Source organism: Alligator sinensis, unplaced genomic scaffold (assembly GCF_000455745.1).
Source record: "Alligator sinensis unplaced genomic scaffold, ASM45574v1 scaffold907_1, whole genome shotgun sequence".
In the NCBI taxonomy this organism is placed as follows: Eukaryota; Metazoa; Chordata; order Crocodylia; family Alligatoridae; genus Alligator; species Alligator sinensis.
The window spans coordinates 2,321,968-2,334,275 of NW_005841925.1; the positions used below are offsets into that span (position 1 = coordinate 2,321,968).

The window sequence follows — 12,308 nt, forward strand, 5'->3', positions numbered from 1 at the left end:
AGCATTCAGTGTAGACAAAACATCATCAACAGAACAAGATAATCAGGAACAGCCAGCATTGATTCTCCAAGAGAAAGTCATGCCTGACCAACTTGATTTCTATCCAAGAAGCGGTAACAGGCTCTGTGGAAGGTGGTGGAGAGAACTGGATGTGAGATACCTCAGTTTTAACAAGGCTTTTGGAAATGCAGGGCTAAGGAAATGCAGGCTTAAGTACTCCAAGGTGGATAACATAACTGGTTGGATCATTGCTCACCAGCGAGTCAGTGGCTCAATATTTTGTTGGGAGGAGGTATCGAGTGGGGTTCCCCAGGAATCTGTCCTGGGTCCAGTATTGTTTAATATCTTCATGAATGATTTGAACAATGGAACTGATGGCATGCTTAGCAATTTGTGGATGATCCCAAGATGGGTGGAGTTGCAGACACTCTGGAGCAGTGGTTCTCAACCTTTTTGTACTTGAAGCACCTTCCCTGCAGTTGGGATACCCCTCCCTATCATGTGAATTGGGTGGCACCCAATTTCAAAGACTAATTTCTATATTACAGTGCTTATCTCCTTACAGAGGGGCTGAACAGCAGGGGTAGGAGATCATTTGGGCAGGGGCAAACCTGAGCCTGGCTTATCTGATTATCTCCTCACATTATGTGGCAGTTTTCAAAGAATCTGTTAGTACCCTAGCATGCCCTAACACCCTGCTTGAGAATCACTGCTCAAGAGGGTAGCACTAGGATCCAGAATGACATGGACAGACTGGAAAAAAAAGTCTCAAATCAACCTAGTGAAATTCAAAAAGGACAAGTACAGAGTCCTGCGCTTGGGATGGAATAACTGTATGTGTAAATACAGATGGAGTACTGATTGGCTAGGCTTCAGTACTGCAAAGAAGTGTCTGGGGTTTCAGTGTACCATAAGCTTAATGAGCCAACAGTATGCTGGATTGTATTAACAGGAGTGTCTCTTGAAAATCAAGGGAAGCATATTCTTCTGCTCTTTGGCATAGGTGAGACCTAAACTGGAGCACTGTGTCCAGTTTGTAGCCCCACACTTTAAGAAGGATGTGGACAGACTGGAGAAAAAAAAAGGAAGAATCCAGCACACAGCAATAAAAAGATTGGAGAGGCCTGGGAAACATGATATATGAGGAAACAAATTTGTGCTTGCAAAGCTACCCTGAGTGTCTGCAGTACTTCTGGCACTAAGGATGTGTGTGTAGTTTTTTTTCCCCATGGAAGGGCAAGATCCGTTACAGTAGGTAAGACCAGCTGTTACTTACTGTAGTAACTGCAAGTTAGAGTTTGGATCCATCAATCCCTGGCATAGCTGTTTTATTGCTACATCTCCCAGTTTATTGTTACTTATGTCCAGTTTCTTCAGGGTGGCCTTGCTCAGAATGGATGTAAGCATCTCAGCATTATCCCCTCTGAGCTCACAAGACCTCATCCTGCAAAAAGAAAAGCAGGTTTTCTCCACACTGACCTTGCCATGTGTAAATCTTGTCTGGCCAGGAACAGAGAGCCCTGTTTGACCTTCACTCTGCGATATGCAAACCGGCTAATATATAGGTCAAAATACTCATGAATATATTCCATAGCAACACCCCCCAACTCCTCAACCATTGACTTTATATGGTAATTTTGGTGAATTTCCAAGGGGGGGGGGGGGGGGGCCCCCGGGGTATTTCAAAGGGGGGGGGGGGGGGGTGTCTCCTCAGAGGTTGGTTTGAGGCATTCACAACAGTAGTTATTTGCTCTCTAGTATATATGGCTGCTTACAGATATGGGGAAACATGCCCAGAAGAGAAATGGCATCAGTTTGATATGGCTTGCCCTGTGCCTGTATAGCTCATGTGTTCCTGCAGGGCTTTTTGGCACATTTAACTAATAGCTGATTCAATCAGCTAATAGATAAAAGTGCCAAAAAGCCCATTTGAACTGCACGAGTTATACAGACCGGGTCAAACTGACACAATTCCTTTTCTGGTAAAGTGCTGGGGTTTTTTCCCCACATGTCTGTCAGCATCGTTTGAAAACATTCACAAGATTGTACACTGGTTTGCTTAGGCGCTCTGTATATTTCTGCAGTTGCAAGAAAACATTCTGCCACCACTCACCAAGCCCTTCTGAAGGGAATTACTTCTCCTGTTTGATATCTTCAAACTAAAAGCAGGACAGAGCCACACCCACAAAGAGATCAGTCCTTGTGGCAATGGTCTGCACTATCTATTATTGACCACCGCTTGTTTGCTTGTTTATATCTTTTCCTTCTAAGCGCCAAATCAATTCCAGATTCAATTGGACAAAAGCCCAGTAGTCAAGCTCCAAATTCAACTGAGCAGAGCTCCGTCACTCAATTCTGTATGGCTCTACCACTGGTGGAGTCTCCCCTCTCCCACACCCATAGGTGTGGGGCTTTGGGTACACCCCAAATCCATGGCAGGCATCCTATGTGCAAGCCCAGGCTGGGGGACCTTGGAGTTCAGATGCCCCTTTTAGTCTTGCTTGCTTCTAGCAAAAGGCTGAGGTCAACAGTCTGTTTCTTGCCCTTATCACCTCCTGCAATTTCCGGTGTTTGGTCATGATTGCTGGGGCCTCATTGCAGTCAGTGTTTTTTCCGGAAACATCCTAGGACCTTGTAGAACCACGGCTGCTCCATGGTCTCCAATTGGGCAGCATGTACATCCACCAGTATCACAGCAGGTGGATGTAAGTACCTTACGAAGCAGGCTGTTTTGGACTCTGGTGCAGTTGCCAGTTTGCAGATCAGGTTGTGTACTTGGCCCAGAGGAACAACAGGACATCTGGCATTGCTTGGCCGCCAGTCTATTCTGCAGTGTACAGGGTTTTCCTCGCTGCCTTCTCCCATCTGGAGCCCCAGAAGAAGATACATACAGCCCTTTGGATTTTATGGGCTATCTGCTTCAAGCAGGGGGAAGATGAGCGCAATGTAGCAGAAACACTGGTAGCGACACTGCCCTTGTGAGTGCCACGCACCTGCCCATGGGAGGCCAGCCTGTAGCTAATCCCAGTACTGCAGTAGAGACCCACAGCTGTCACTGGGAATCAGCAAACAAAATGCACCTGCCGGAAAGGCATGGGAGGAGAGCAGCAGTTCGTTACTTACACGAGACTCTGTACCTTGCAGTTGGCATCCAGCAACCCTTGGCAGAGCACTTTTCCTCCTGAGGTTTCTAGCTTGTTCCTGCTTAGGTGCAGGTCTGTCAGAGATGGTTTTGTGCTGAGAACAGAGCGGAGACTCTCACAGCAGGCACCTGTTAGGTTGCAGTTTTCCAGCCTGAAAGAAGAAACCAGGGTAAGAAGAAGGCATGCCAATAATTCATACCATTTCCCAAGGGCAGAGTCACCACAGGTTTGGTACAACACCACAGTACCAACAACAGGGAAATACACCCAGGCTGCCAGATATATTATCAACACAAAGACTGTGTACCAGGTTAAATGCCATGGCAGGATGACAGCTGGTAAATCTGGGCCTGTTCAAGATATTTTATCAGCTGATTTTATAGCTGCAGTATGAAAACCCCGTGTTCCTTTACCAGCAGCTCCTTGTGCAATGCCCAAGAACCTCTTCCACCAATAGCATTAAGAATGACATAGTTGCCATCTAATAATGCAGAACAGTTTTTGTTCACTAGTACTTGCTAGTGTAAGAAGCCATTTTCAGATGGAGATCTCCTTTGTGTGTTCTCTTCCCTTGATGCCTTGGAACAAAGGTCCAGGGAATGCCTTGTGGGCAATATGGTGCCTGCAACCACAGGAAAGTAACAGCTGAAACAAGGGCTGACAGGGAGGGGAACATACTGTATTTTCTCACATACAACACATACCTTTTTTCTAAAAAACATGTGGAGCACACATTAGATTTGAGAAAATATAGTAACAGCCTTTTCTGTCACTTCAGCTGGGCAAAAGCCCAAGTAAACTATACATATGATCCACAGGGAGCAGAACAATGAGTGCTCCCTACCTTTTACTACTAAGTCATGACAAGGAACAATCTTGGTTTATTTGTTTTTGAAAGGGAGAATGTAGGAAAAGGTCTTATTCTGGGACATGTTTGATGAGAGAAAATATGGCATATTGCTGACCACGGTATGTTCCATGCTTAACACTTGCCACCATCTGTGGCCGTTTTCTGGCAGGAATGTCATTTACATGCCGGACTCTAGGGGCAGTAGCTGCAGCTTTCCAGAGCCAGTAAAAAAACTAGACTTGGTTGGACTTGCTGGAGTCTAAGACAACAGAACAGACTCACAACTAAGTGCGTAGCTATTAAAGTTCTCTGAAGTGTGCAGAAGACAGGATTTGCAAGGTGTCAACAACATTACAAGCAGCTGTAGCTGAATGGTGCTGTTCACTGTCCCACGTCTTGCTTGAGCTGATCTGGCCACATAATCTAATCGCACACAGCTGGGGAGTCAGCTCTTACCCTTAAATGGGTCTTTGTAAGGACCAGCACAGTCCAGGGACCAGATGTTGTCGCCATTAGTCAGTGACCATTTGAAGTTAACGGTGAATGAAATCAACTTCATGCCACTGGACGTGGTGACAACTAGGGAAGGACTCCTGAGGTTTCCCCCAAAAGGTTGACAGAGAACAGTGTGCTGGGGCACACAGGCAGAGTCCACTCAGTTCAGTGGAGCTGCAATGCTCTACCTGAGCAGAGATGAGGTTTCACCCCCACCCTCACAAAGTCTTGATGAAGACGGAGACAGGAGCTCTGGTGCAGAGCAGGCAGAGGAGCCTTACCATAGCAACTCCAAGTTACAGCTTGGTGTCAGAAGTCCTTTACACAGTACTTCCACACCCTCATCCTTGAGCTCATTATGATCCAACTTCAGCTCTTTCAGGGACTGGTTTGTACTGAGGACAGAGCAAAGATCTTCACAATGACTCCTGGAGAGCTTGCAGTAATCCAGCCTGTGGGAGAGAGATGTCATTAAACCCTGTCACCTGTTCTTATCCAGCCAATGCAAAAAAAAACCCCAAAGTCTATTTCTGTTCTCTACTGAGGAAGTTTTATGCCTTAGTCCAGTTCCTGGAGTGACTTGCTACCAAGAGCCAGGCAGCACCTTATGCATATCTACAGCCCAGAGCACAAACCAGAATACCTGCCTTGGCAAGGGTGCTTCTAGAACAGGGGTGGGCAAAGTATGGCCCACGGGCTAGATCAGACCCACGGGAGACGCCATTTGTCAGCAGCGCCTACCTACGTTGCTGTGGCTGGTTTCCATGGAAACCTCAGGAGTGATGGGCCGTGACAGAGCGGGGCCAGGGTTGCCATGAAGACCGTCCCCAGAAGCACTGGCAGGGCATGCAGCTTGACAGGGCGCTGCTCCAGGGGCTGGGACCTTGCAGCGGTGACAGTGCAGTCCAGAGCCAGGGCAGAGCTGAGATCTACTGTTCATTCCCTGGGCAGGGGCACGCAGGTAGTGGATCATAGCTCTGACCCAGCTCTGGACCACACTGTCGCGGCTGCAAGGTCCCAACCCTGGCCCCTGAGCAGTCTGGGAAACGGAGTCCAGCCACCAGCCGGATCCGCCTTTTTGCCCACCCCAGTTCTAGGACAACCGAGACTCCACCTGCATTGTGGCTGTCCCAGAGACAGTTTGCCTAGGACTCCACTGTCCTGCTCTGAAGAAGGAGCATGACCCCAAACCCCTCCAGCCAACAGGGAAACACAAGTAATCTTTAGCTACACTTCCCTTTCATGTCTCCTGTTACTGGACAAACTCAGTAGCTGGAGTCTGGTTCTGGATTGGCCACCAAGAGCTCCGAGAACAACATACAGCCTGTTAGACTCATCTACAGGAACTGACCAGATCTGTGCCTTATTGGGTTTCTTGACCTGAAGAGGCTGTGAGGAAAGCTGCTCTGACAAATACCAAAGGCTGGGAGCAAACAACCAGTCACTACAGGGCAAAGTCCTGTTAGAATGGGACAAGTTTTTTGTATGCCCAAAGGTCCCTGCTTTGGCTCTTCCACAGCTCTGAGATGAGCTGGGGTCTTTGCCTGCCTCATCCCTCCAAGGTCACATGGAAGACCTGGAGAGGAGGCACCAGCTGGACCCCAACTTTCCCAGACTCAAGGGCTCCTCAGCATACTTGTGGGTTCAGGAAAAATGCAGCAGGAAGGAGGGCCCAAATTGAGCCCCATTTCATTCTTAACCTCCACTAAAACCCTTCCTGCTTGAACTGCTTCTGCAGCTGCTCCTGTCTCCTACTTCTGCAGGACACCAGTCTCCTGCTGGTATTAAACTCTGAGCACTGGCACGTGGCCCTGATTCTCTAGAGATTGCCCAGGGGGGGATGCAGACAATCTGAACCAGTCCATATAGCTTAGCTACGTATGGCCCATGCAATCCTTCTTACCCAACTCCAGACCTGCAGCAAGGTCAGCTGCAACATGCCTGCTTGCCCTCCTCATGGCTGTCAACCCCCTCCACAGCAGCCTACTGCTCATTCTGCTCAACCTGAGATGGTTAAGCCAGGTACGTGGACCCACAGCAGAAGGACCAGCAGCAGCAGTGTGGAACCAGCTCTTTCCAGCAGCCTCAACCTGCCCCATAGTACACTCTCTAGTTCACCTGCTCAAGACACAGATCAGATCCAGCAGAAGACTGCTAGAGTAGCAAGGGTTAAAATGGATAGCATACAAACTTTCCTTATGTTCAAGTGCTTGTCAGATTACAAAGTTCACCCTTGCCCAGCCTGAATTTCTGCCCTGCATTCCCAGAAAATACAGCTATGACTGAAGACGTTGCCATGTGATGGACAGAAAGAAAACAGACCCCTTCCCTATGCTTCATAAGGAACTTACAGGAAGAAAGAAAGAATAGGAGTGGTGGTTAGAATATTCTGCATAGCCACCGTCAGCTGGGGCATCACTAGCTTGTTAGAGTGGCCCCAAAACCCAGGAACTACATCTGTACCCTACACGTACCAAACTGAGACCAGGAAAGGAGAAAGTTTCTCTGGATAAAGGAGCAGGTTACCACCCCCAGCAAATTCTTGAATTTCCAACCAGAATAAACAAAATCCTTCTAACCCTCCAGAAGTTCCTAAGTCAGACCTGCAAACAAAGCCTGTCCTGCAGGAAGGCTGCAGCTGAGTCTTGTTACATGCTGTCTTTCAGCAATATTTTTCCTTCTCCCTTTCAAAAACACTTCAGCTTCATTTCTCTAGAAGGGACTAAACCAGTGCTTTTCAACCAGTGTAGTGTGACACACCAGTGTGCCACAAAGAGCCCCCTGGTGTGCCGCAAGAATTTTGGAATGAGAAGAAAGTTCTCCAGCCGCCTAGTGCTAACCAACAAGCCGTGTCGATGAGATATTCACAAAAGACTCACATGTGTTGGCTGTGGGGGAGAGAGAACCAGCCGAGCAGAAAGACATTCACCTACTTCACGTGTGTTGTTGTGGGGGCTACACAGTTAGCAATCCTCTGAACAGCTGTGCCATGGAATTTTGCTGCAGCATTGAGCTACAATGAGCTCGTAAGTATGGGGATGGGGAATGCTTTAACAGGTGTGCCACGGAAAATGTTTATTAATGTAAATATGCCCTGGGCTGCAGAAGGTTGGGAAACTGGACTAGACAATACCAGGCACTACCTGATGGCTTTGCAGTCTTTCATGGAAGAAACAAGCTCGGTCCATCTGGACCCACTCAACTCCTGGCACTCGATGTCTATGTCCATTTTGAATGGTGATGTGGGACCTGAAGACTTAAGGAGGGGCCAGATATCTCTCTGTGGAAAACCAGAACAAACAAAACGTTACTCTCCAAGCCCTCCAGTCCTGCTCATTCTGCTGCATGTATGAACCCTTAAGCATCAGGATTATTCAATTCACTGTTTTAAAGAGGCCTTGGTTGAACAGTTACATTCAATAAAGGGTCATCAGGACTGGAAGTGTCCCTTTAAACAGAACCATAATCAGACTCCCACTAATTAACCTGGCAGCAGTTGTGGCATTTGGGCCAGTCCTGAGCTGCCATCAAAGGCAATGATGTACTTGTCAGACACTATATAGCCTTTCCCCAACTTCTACTTCTCAAAATCTCTCCCTGTACTTATGGAACGCAGCCATGCCATGGTGCTTCAGAGGGGAGGCATTTGAACGATTTGTATCAATCAGGATTTGGTAACATGGACAGAGCAGACACACCAATGGCAGTGTGCCTCTGGGAAAAGTTCTCAACAATTTTTGTATTTGGCCTTTAAGAAATCAGGCCCAGATGGTTGATTTGAGCTACAAGTACCAGAAACAGAAGGTTGTATTTTACAGTCCAAATACAATCCCAAATCAGGATTTATGTCTAATACAGGAGTATCACAGGTCACAGTGTTACCATAGCAAGTGCACACATTGTGTGAAAATAGATGTAAATATGCCAAGGCATCTAGTTATGCCCTAGGATATAAATCTTACCATTCCTCAGCTTACAAGTGCCAAGTACCCAGTGTAGGGGAGTAGAGAAATGTCACGTGAGTGAAAGCGCTACTGTCATAGCATTTTGGGAGCATGTTAGACTTAGTTAAGACAGTTGCCATTGGCTATACAGGAAGCAGAAGAGAATCTAACTCACAAAGGGCTCCTATACACATGCATTGAGGCTGCTGGAGCATGGTAATTACATTGCTCCAGCAAACTGCTGCGTCCCATGTATCAGCATGTCCGTGTTGAAAAACGGTGGCAGTGGCACTTTAACTAAAGCTCATTGGACAAGCTTTAGTTAAAGCACCCCCACCGCCATTTTTCAGTGTGGGAATGCTGATACACATGATGCTCTGGGTGCTTTAATTAAAGCAGCTCTCAGAGTTGCCTTTAATTAAAGTGGGCCCCACCCCGCCTCCTGGAACATATGTATAAACATCCAAAAGCCATGTCCAGACTAGGAAAGCCTTTTGTTAAAAGGCAAAAAGACGGTAATCAACCATGATTTGAAAAAGACAATTCTCCTGTATCTCCACATGCAAAAGCTGTACCTTTGAGACAGAATTACCAGGTTTTTGGTTCCTTACAGGGACCATTAAATAGATAGCAATGAACTAGCAGGATTCTGAAGTCAGGCTAACTACTCACAGTCCAGCTAGAGTTTTTAAGGAGCACCTCCCAAAGGGTAATTTAGTGCTCTCCTCTCCCCCGCTTTTAGCAGGTAACAGTTCTAAGGCCACAGCCACAAGGATTTCTATGGCACAGCTAATTAAGAAACAAACCAAGTGAGACCTCAGAAGGGGCAGTCCCAGCGGGGTCATAGCATTTGCCAGAATTGACAATGAAGAGCAACCGTCTCATCCCTCCCTGGAAAACATAGATGTTGAACCCAACTTCCAGAGGTCCCGAGCAACTATAGCTCCCCTGATTTCAGCTGGGGAGGAGGTGCCCGGTCCCTCCGAAAGCCACACCCTAGAGATCATTGACCCCATTTCCCAGGATCTGTTGCCCCCCAGGAGCCTGCTTCTTGTCATTCTCAGTATGTTGGCTCCCACAGGGGAGACTAGAGCTGAAATGAGAGGTGCAAAATCAGAGGCCATTCTTTGCTGTTAATAGGCAGGGAATTACCTCTGTTTGTTTTCTCTGCCTCTCCTTGATTAGGCTGAGGGCCAGAGGGGAAGGTCTAGTAGTGTAAGCCTCACCCCTGAAATGCCCTAGTGACTAAGCAGCCATGTCTCCTCAATGGTGTTAAAGGCACTGCAGGCAGATGGAGCAATTAGGTCTTCAAGCATTGCTCTGCCTGCTCTCCCAAGAGCTTCCTGTACCGCTCCCCAGATAAAGCCACTGTGCTTTTACCTCTCCTTAGAGAGGGTCAAGGCAACTGCTGGAACATCTGAAGCAATCTCCTGGCCTTGTGACTGCTGTGCCTTAGCCCTGCCAAGTCACCAGCTCAGGCTTTCCCCACCTTCAATGACCTTCCCCATCACACCCCCACTTTACCTGCCTTTCCCTTTGAACTCTGTTGCTCTCCCTTTGTGGTCCCAGGCTTGGTGGTTTAATGAACTCCCGGCTGGATGTTTCTGACCAGCTCCCCCTGCACTGCTTGCAGCAGATGGATGCAAGATACCAGGCACTGCCTGAGCCATGGGGACAGGCCCCACCCCAGACTGCTTTGGGAGGCCTCACGAACTGGGGCTCCATCTCCTTCTCCCCTTGTCACCCTTTCCCTGGCTTCCCTGTCCTGTGTCTGATCTGTAGCAGCATTTCTCCTCTGCTCCTTCTCCATCTGTGTTTGCGCCAGAGCGAAAAGAAACAACTCCCAAATGCCACAGTGAGAAATGGCATGAACGCAACTGGATTTCAGCCTGCTACACACAGGGCCTGTCTGCATGCGCACAAATGTGCCTTTCCTAATGTGCATTACATTTAATACTAAGAATAAAAGTCGTGAGGCACGAAATTGGCTGTGCTAATGCCCAGTAGCACATTCACGCGCTCTTTGTGTGATGCCACATGCACAGCAGACTACTTTACTGTGCATGTGAGGCTTTAATGGGCACTCAAATAGTCTACTGCGTATTCAAGCCCACACGTACAGGAAGGGAGAGGTCAGCCTCCGCTCTCCACAGCTGCAGGACTTCACGGGTGCTCAGGCCTAACAGGGCCCTGGCTGGGCCTGAAATAAGAGGAAAACCAAAACCAGAATGCAGTCCCAGCCCAGCAGCGACCCCGAGGAAAACCCCGGGGCGATGCCAGGGCAGGGGCTGCCCCCAGACGCACCGAGGACAGCGAGCCGGGGATAGCGCCCCGCTGCAGCCCCACCGAGCTCGGCCCCGCCTGCCGCGGCCGCATCGCACCTGCCCCCGCACCGGGGGACTCGGACCCGCTCCCTGCTCCCCGCCCGCGGGACGCAGCCAGAGGAAGTGATTTGCATAGTTCCGCCCCCTGTGGGCGGGGCCTCGCAGGGAACATGATGCAACGCACTTGGCCTCGCGCGGAGCTGCCGCGCGGGGGGGGGGTCTTAAAGGCGCAGGCGCAGAGCGGTCCAGGGCTATCGCAGCTCAGGACGAGGCGCCGGCGGGGACCGGGCTGGAGCAGGGCAGACCCAGTGCGCGGTGCAGATGTATTTATTCATAGATACCCATGTATGACAGCACCTCCGACAGCACCAACTTCTCCTGTGACCGCTCTGGCTCGCTGGAGAGTCCAAAACACTTGTACAGTTACACCCTTCGTACTCCACGCATCTGTCACAGCCACAATCACCTCGGTCCCTTCCCTTCCTCTTCCCCTTCCCGTTCCCCAGGCCTTTCGCTCATCCTTGGATTCATCCTCATCCTCCTTGCTCTCTTCAGCCGGCTTGCCTCTGGAGTCTGGGCCAGCCCCTTCTCTTCCATATGCTGTAGCATTGCCACGCGTACAATAATTATATTTGTACAATAATTTCAACCCTTGTAAGATGTACAACAGATAATACTAAAGGTGTTCAAAGTGTACTATAACTCGAGGCAGCTCATTGATGCAGCATATACAAAACCCAAGTCACGCTCCGGTAGTCTTAACCGACTTTCAGGTTGGCCGTCAGTGCTTTCTTACGACGGCTTGCCTCGAAATACAGAAATGCTTCAGCCTGGATGACCCAGTTCTCACTCGCGCTGAATTGGAATTTGACAGGGGCAAAAGAGGGAGCGAGTAATATTTCCCATTTACAGGCAGTCCTCTGTCACAACCCAAAGTTGTGGGTTTTTTTGTTTGAGTGTGCGTCGGCATCGCTAAATCATGTTCCCGCCAAATTGCAGCTCTTTTGCACGGTGGAGTGTTCTGCTGCAACAGAGAACCCGCGTGCAGGAGCTTTTCCCGCCAGTTCTGTAGCTTTCTTTGCATAGTGCATTTCTTTTGCATTATAGCAATGCGCGATGCAAGGAGTCCCTGCCATTTGTATTGGGATTCGCGCCACATTATTGGCCAGTCTTAATGTAGGCATACGTGGCGGCTAGCTATTGGCTTGCTAGCCGTACAAAAGGCTTGGGTGGTTTCCGCCCAAATCGGAGAGAGAGAAAGCATGTGGAGTTCGGGAAAGGAGCATGCTCTAAGCGCTGCTGATCCATATGAACCCAGCTTTTTCCTTAAGAGGGCAACAGAGGTCTAATTTGTCAAACCCATGGAGCTTCAACAACTCCGCGGGACTTATTTACCGTCCCCTCGGAGCCTTAACGACTCCGAGGCAACTAACCTCTAGCATCTCCCCGTCGCCGATCGCAGCCCAGACGTATCCCTATCCTAAGGACCCAATTGTCGAGCCCACGGAGTTTAACAGCTCCGGGGGACCTGGGAACCGAGTAACACTCACGG

The 12,308-nt window shown here is 49.0% G+C and overlaps 1 protein-coding gene across 6 annotated transcripts in view; it reads right to left on the reverse strand.

The window, feature by feature from the left end:
- LOC102380006 (ribonuclease inhibitor-like) overlaps window positions 1–11,171 on the reverse strand; it is a 19,600-nt gene extending 8,429 nt beyond the window's left edge. Inside the window, exons 1-6 of one of the 6 annotated variants that reach the window (XM_025198595.1) lie at window positions 10,814–11,171; window positions 10,553–10,632; window positions 7,632–7,768; window positions 4,770–4,940; window positions 3,124–3,294; window positions 1,277–1,444 (exon numbers count right to left, since the gene is read on the reverse strand). In XM_025198595.1, coding sequence (XP_025054380.1) covers window positions 1,277–1,444; window positions 3,124–3,294; window positions 4,770–4,940; window positions 7,632–7,768; window positions 10,553–10,632; window positions 10,814–10,928 — 842 coding nt within the window. In that variant the 5' untranslated portion in view covers window positions 10,929–11,171. Of the gene's footprint in view, window positions 1–1,276; window positions 1,445–3,123; window positions 3,295–4,769; window positions 4,941–7,631; window positions 7,769–9,584; window positions 10,196–10,552; window positions 10,633–10,736 lie in introns of those variants that run through there. The other 5 variants (XM_014517753.2, XM_025198598.1, XM_025198596.1 and 2 more) reach the window with 5 other exon arrangements.
- Between the last annotated feature and the right edge of the window lie 1,137 nt (window positions 11,172–12,308).